The sequence below is a fragment of the Microtus ochrogaster genome, linkage group LG4 (genome assembly GCF_000317375.1).
Source record: "Microtus ochrogaster isolate Prairie Vole_2 linkage group LG4, MicOch1.0, whole genome shotgun sequence".
Taxonomy (NCBI): domain Eukaryota; kingdom Metazoa; phylum Chordata; class Mammalia; order Rodentia; family Cricetidae; genus Microtus; species Microtus ochrogaster.
Genome location: NC_022030.1, coordinates 17,687,977 through 17,694,703, shown reverse-complemented (window position 1 = coordinate 17,694,703; position 6,727 = coordinate 17,687,977). Strand labels below are relative to the sequence as shown.

At 50.4% G+C, this 6,727-nt stretch overlaps 1 protein-coding gene across 2 annotated transcripts in view; it reads left to right on the top strand.

Moving 5' to 3' along the window:
- The window catches only part of Prkd2 (protein kinase D2), a 29,963-nt gene that overhangs the window by 9,896 nt on the left and 13,340 nt on the right, over nucleotides 1-6,727 (top strand). For both annotated transcript variants that reach the window (XM_005361042.3, XM_026786427.1), the window contains exons 8-12: nucleotides 1,319-1,436; nucleotides 1,932-2,009; nucleotides 3,831-4,089; nucleotides 5,448-5,500; nucleotides 6,281-6,353. In XM_005361042.3, the coding sequence (XP_005361099.1) occupies nucleotides 1,319-1,436; nucleotides 1,932-2,009; nucleotides 3,831-4,089; nucleotides 5,448-5,500; nucleotides 6,281-6,353 (581 nt within the window). The remainder of the gene's footprint in view (nucleotides 1-1,318; nucleotides 1,437-1,931; nucleotides 2,010-3,830; nucleotides 4,090-5,447; nucleotides 5,501-6,280; nucleotides 6,354-6,727) is intronic.

Below are 6,727 nucleotides of genomic sequence, written 5' to 3'. Positions count from 1 at the left end.
AAAAAAAAAGAGTCATCCTCCTGGGCACGTGGCTCAGGTAGGTACAGTGCTTGCCTGGCCAGCAGGAAGTCCTGGGGGACCCTCAACACTGTTTAAACAAAGTGTGGCAGAGTATACCTGTAGTGCAGTACGCAGAAGGTTGGGGTAGGAGGACCAGGACTAGCTCAGGATACCTCAGACTAACTCAGAAGGCAAAGTTGGGGACTGGAGAGAGAGTTCAACAGCTGGGTGCAGTTCCTAGCACCCATATGGCCAACCGTCTGTAACTGCTGTTTCAAGGGCTCTGACACCCTCTTCTGGCTCTTTCAGGTACCACGCTGTGCAAACAAAGCACTCATACACATAACATAAAAGGGTTTTTTTGTTTGTTTTTTAGGTAGACTTTTTGTGTATAGCCTTGGTTGTCCTGGAACATGTACCACTATGCCCTACTAAAATAAATAAATCTAAACAAAACAAAACAAAAACCAACCAAACAAGAACCAAAAAACATAGCCAGGTTAGCAAGATGGCTCAGTGGGTAAAGGTACTTAATCCCTTATACCACATAAAGGTAGGAGGAAGAAGTAGACTTCACAGAATTGTCCTTCAGACCTCTCCCACACACACACAATAATATAACAAGTTAAAAGAATCTTTATTGGGGAGAGGGGCTGAAGAGTGACTCAGTGATTAAGAGCTCTTGTTGCCCTTGCAGAGGACCTGGGTTCGGTTGCCAGCTCCTATGTTGTCATCATCATCATCATCATCATCATCTATGCCTGGCAATGCTAAGCACGCACGGACAGCCCGTTTAGGACGGTTCTCAAGTTGTTCCTATCCTGGGTAGTCCTAGATGCTTGTGTTATTGTCATGCCCACGGTTCCACAGTCTTCCTTTATGCTGTCTAGCAGTGTTTTTTGGACCTTCCTCTTCGCCTTATTGCGTGCACTCCTCCAAGCAGTGCTATCTTCGGGGATCTGCCATCATCCATTCTCAGGACATGGCCGGTGCATCTTGGGCGCCTTTGCCATATCCTGTGGTTTACTTCCTTCTGCAGATGGGGATGTTTCTTAATGTCATCCGGAGGCTTACAATGACTATAACTGTAGCTCCCCCTGACATTCTCCTCTGCCCTCAGCCACACCCACACACATCATACATTTACATAAACTCCGAAAATATTTTTTTTTTTAATTAAAAAAGTGAGAGTCCCTTTGCTATGAAAATCTAAAATCTCAGTAGGGAAAGAAACAGCATTTTCACATGACTGCCCAAAGATGTCCCTGTGGCCCCAGGCAGGACATGTGACTTGTAACATCTGGCCTGTTCCCTGCAGCTCACTGGGGTATATTCCCTTGATGCGGGTGGTACAGTCTGTGCGACACACGACCCGGAAATCAAGCACTACCCTGAGGGAGGGCTGGCTGGTTCATTACAGCAATAAGGACACACTGGTGAGTTGGGGACGGGGTGGGCGTGGCTATTCTGGGTGTGAGTGGGCGAGTGGGCGTGGTTAAACTTCTGGGTGGGCTGGAAGAACTAGAGTTGACAGGGGTCCTGAAGCCTGAGTGGGCAAGATTCTCGGTGGGCGTGGTCAGAATTATGGGCGGGCCGGAAAGTGGGTAGGTGAGGCCAGTTGGGTGTGACTAGATTTAAAGGTTTGTTAAAAAGCTTGAGCAGATGGAGAACTCAATGGCCAGATGGGTGGGGCCTAGTTGGGCGGAGTTAGGGGAAGGCTGGGAAAGTCCAGGTTAAGTTGGGTCTAGGAACAGGGGTTGTGCCGTGCTAGAATCGAGGATTTGTTAGAGGAAGGAGGCTGGGCAGGATGTAAAGCCGGGCGGGTAAGGCCGAGTCGAACCACAGTCCCAGCTAGGGGAGAAGCTAGGCTGGGTATTGCGCTTGTAAACCGCCGGACTGTCCACCTGACCCTGTCCGCGTCTCTCTGTCAGAGGAAGCGGCACTACTGGCGCCTAGACTGCAAATGCATCACCCTCTTCCAGAACAATACGACCAACAGATACTACAAGGTGGGCCTATGTCCTCCCTTGCTGCTCCTCCAGTGACCACCCCACAATCTCCTACCCACTGACCACTTGATTCCAGCCTGGGTGCTTTCCAGCCCAGGGAGCAGGGCTGGTTCATTAGCATCTTAGGCCTCCCGTGTCTCCTGTAAAGAGTTCCGTGGGCCAGTGTGAGAGAGAAGTCAAAAGCAGTCCGTGGAGAACAGTGAGCTTGGGGCGAGATCTGCCTGCTTCTGTCTCTTGAGGGTTAGGGTTAAAGACGTGTTTCACCATGCCTCTTTGTCTTTGCTGCCACTGCTTCTGCGTGGCTCTTCACAGTGTCTCTGTAGTGTGACTTTGTCTCGGCAGCCAGGGTCTTTACTGAAACCTTCAGAGGCAGCCGGACACAATGATGAGTGATCTCTGCTCTGGCAGGGAGAATTCAAGGCCAGCCTGGGCTCCATGAGACCCTGTCTCAAAAGTAAAACACACGCACGCAGAGTCACCAGTGTTCCAGTGGCTCCACTGATTTTGGAATACAGATCAGGTTTCCCGGCCTCCGCCATGTCTTCCTTGACGTGCCCACGCCTGCTTCCTTCTTACCTTTGCACTCCTCTAGCTCACCACATAGCTTGTTGCATAATTCATTTTTTCTTTTTTTTTTCTTGTTTGGTTTTTCAAGACATGGTTTCCCTGTGTACTCTTGGCTATCCTTGAACTTGCTCTGTAGACTAAGCTTGTCTTGAACTCAGAGATTTGCCTGCCACTGCCTCCTGAATGCTGGGATTAAAGGCGTGTATCACCACTGACTATAAATCACTTTTTTTTTTTTTTTTTTTTTGTTTTTTTTGTTTTGTTTTGTTTTTCAAGACAGGGTTTCTCTGTGGCTTTGGAGCCTGTCCTGGAACTTGCTCTTGTAGACCAGACTGGCCTCAAACTCACAGAGATCCACCTGCCTCTGTGATGTAGGAGGGTCTTCTATCTATCTGTTGCTTTCATTGGTTAATTAATAAAGAAAACTGCTTGCCAGGCGGTGGTGGCGCACGCCTGTAATCCCAGCACTCGGGAGGCAGAGGCAGGTGGATCTCTGTGAGTTCGAGACCAGCCTGGTCTACAAAGGGAGTTCCAGGACAGGCTCCAAAACCACAGAGAAACCCTGTCTCGAAAAGAAAAGAAAAAAAAAAAAAAAGAAAACTGCTTGGCCTGATAGGTCAGAAAATAGGTAGGTGGGGAAGACAGAACAGAATTGTGGGAGAAAGAAAGCAGAGTCCAGGCAGACGCCATGAAGCTCCAGCCCAAGATGGACATAGGTTAGAATCTTCCCGGTAAGCCACCACCTTGTGGTGCTACACACATTAATAGAAATGGGTCAATCAAGATATGAGAGTTAGCCAGTAAGAGGCTAGAGCTAATGGGCCAGGCAGTGTTTAAATGAATACAATTTGTATGTTGTTATTTTGGGTGTAAAGCTAGCCATGGGGGAACTGGGCGGGACGAAAAGCAGGCCTGCTCGCCTCATCACTACACCTCTGCCTCCCGAGTGCTGGGATTAAAGGTGTGTGCCACCACCTCCTGGCAGGCAAGTCACTTTTTCAAACCCAGGGTCCAACTTAAGCACTCTACCATTGAGCCTCATCCCCAGCCCCTCACTGTTGTTCTCTGTCTCCTGCCAGCTAGCTAACTGTTCTTATGGTTAATGTGGGTACTGCTGGAGACCTCTCCCGACCTCTCCATGTAGACCAGGCCTGTCCTTATTGATCCTGGCTTTGATGTGGCCCTCTAGGAGCATGAACGCTTCAGGGATGGCCTACTAGGCTTGCCTGTCCTGACAGTTCCATCCCTTGCCAGGAAATCCCACTATCAGAAATCCTTGCAGTGGAGTCGGCTCAGAACTTCAGCCTTGTACCTCCGGGCACCAACCCACACTGCTTCGAGATCGTCACAGCCAATGTCATCTACTTTGTGGGCGAGACACCTGGCGGCGCCCCAGGAGGGCCAAGTGGACAGGGAACAGAGGCCATTCGAGGTTGGGAGACAGCTATCCGCCAAGCACTGATGCCTGTTATCCTCCAAGATGCACCCACTGCCCCAGGCCACACACCCCACAGTAAGTCCCTATCCAGGGTGCTAAGAGGTGACACTCAAAGGCTCATGGGTATCCTGGGGAAACCTAGGTAACGCTGGGTGGGCTCAGACCTGGATATGGGTCTCTGTGAAGCCCTTACCTGCCCGGGGTATATCATCTCTGAGATGACAGTCAGTAGGGCCGGACTGAGATGAAGAAGCTGAGAAGCCAGATCACTTTACTGGGAAAAATCCCATCTCTGGCAGTGTAGACCACAGAGAGGAAGCAGGAGAGAGCCTTCTGCGCACAAGCGCCAGAGGGAGGCCAGTATGTCAGGAACACACACCACAGGTGATGTCTGCGTCAGCCTATGTGTCTGTCACAAGGAGCCTGAGCGAACGCTGAGGGAATGGAGCAGCTACGGCAGAGTGCAGAAGAGTGCCAGGGTCTGGTGTGTGTTTTACCAGGGCCCTCTGGCTGTATACGGAAACGAACAGGATTAGTCAGGCATAGATAGCACCACACGCTTGGTATTCCAGCTCTTTTGAGGTAGAAGCAGCAGGGTTGCTGTGAGTTTGAGATCGAAGCCAGACTGAGCTATACAGCAAGACTCTAGCAAGGAATAAAGAGTAGGAGAGGGAAGAAGAATGGAGAGAAAAGGCCTGGAGAGACGGCCCAGTGGTTAAGAGGGCTCGCTGATTTATAGAGGACGAGCTGAGTTCCCACCACCCACATTGGGCAAGTCACAACCGCCTATAACTCCAGGGCATTCTAGGCCCTCTTTTGGCCTCTGTGGACAACTGTACTTGTGTGTGAGCATGCTCACGCACACGCACGTGCACACACATACACACCCCTAAAGGTAAAAATAAAATCTCTTAAAAAAAAAGAGGAGTAGGAAAGGTGCAAGATTCAAGGAAGAGTCTGGGGTAAGTTGTACCTCCCAGCCTCAGTTTCCTGCTCTTTTAAGTGGGATCAGTATGCCTCCCTTCCCTGGCACTGAGGACACTGGGTACAGTGCCAGGTGTAGGATTGCAAGGTCCCATTTGGAGTCTCTCAGTACATCTGGTTTATCTCCCTGTCTGACACGACTCTTGTATTCCCCCCTCTTAAAAAAAAAAAAAAAAGATTTATTTATTATGTATACAGTGTTCTGTCTGCATGGATGCCTGCAGCCCAGAAGAGGGCACCAGATCTTACCACAGATGATTGAGAGCCACCATGTGGTTGCTGGGAATTGAACTCAGGACCTCTGGAAGAGCAGCCAGTGCTCTTAACTGCTGAACCATCTCTCCAGCCCCCTGTAGTCCCATTTTATAAATGAGGAAATTAAAGTTCCGAGTGTAGCCTTGGGAGGTACAGGTGACGGCTCTGTTGACTTGTCTCTCCTCTCCTCCTAGGACGAGCTTCTCTGAGTATTTCTGTGTCCAACAGTCAGATCCAGGAGAATGTGGTAAGTCTTCTGCCAGCCTGGGGCACCTTCCTCCTGACTGAATTTCATTTTAGGGCACTATGTCAAAATATCCTGCTGAAAGCAAAACTTGGGGAGCTGGAGGGATGGCTCAGCAGTTAAGAGCACTTGCCCTGAAGAGGACTGGGGTTTGATTCCCGGCTCCAGAAAACCCTATGCGCTGTCCTGGCCTGCCCAGCGGCCTGCACCCATGCGCTGTCCTGGCCTGCACCCATGCGCTGTCCTGGCCTGCACCCATGTGCTGTCCTGGCCTGCACCCATGCGCTGTCCTGGCCTGCCCAGCGGCCTGCGCTCATGCGCTTACACATATTTAAGATAGACTAAAAATAAAACAATTTTCATTTCACTAAAAGTAGAAACTGAGGTGCTGATCTTGTTCAAATTTAAAATAAAGCAAGCCTAATTAAAAAATAAAATAAAAGATTTCAAAACAACTTAGGAGAGAAAGGTGTTATTTGGGCTCAGAATACAGTCAGTCGCTGGAGGCAGCTGGAGCAGAGTGGCATGCGGCCGTGCCTGTGCTCAGCTCACTTCCTCCTCCACCGTATAGTCGAGGAGCCAGAGCCAGGGACTGGTGCCACTCAGTTTCCTGGGTCTTCCACCTCCATTATAAGACAGCTCCCGTGCCTCAGGCCAGCCTGGTCTGGACCATCTCTCAGGGGAGAAAAGTGTCGGGCCTGTCGGTTCTCATCTGACCTCCTGTCTCCCTGACCCTCTTTCATCTCCAATTGCACCCATGACCCTGCTGTCTCCACCTTACAGGACATCGCCACTGTCTACCAGATCTTCCCAGATGAGGTGCTGGGCTCTGGGCAGTTTGGAGTTGTCTATGGAGGTAAGGATGCCACAGGCCTGGCCCAGAGGCTGCCCAGGGTCAGGTGGCACTGTGCCCTCCTTGCTGCCTGCCTCCTGTTTTGTTGGGGTTGGGAAGCTGGATTCCAGGTATGGGATCTGAAGGTTCCTTTTCTCATCAGGAAAACCAGGGGGCTTCTTGCCTGTCATTAAAGGAGATGTCTTAGGGTTTCTATTGCTGTAGCGAGAGAGACACCATGACTAAAAAGCAATGTGTGGAGGAAAGTTTTATTTGACTTACATTTCGTCACTGAAGGACAGGAGCTCAAACAGGGCAGGGTCCTGGAGGCAGGGACTGGTGCAGAGGCCACACGGAAGAGAGCTGGTCACTGAGTTGCTTCCCCAGCAGCCCAGGGA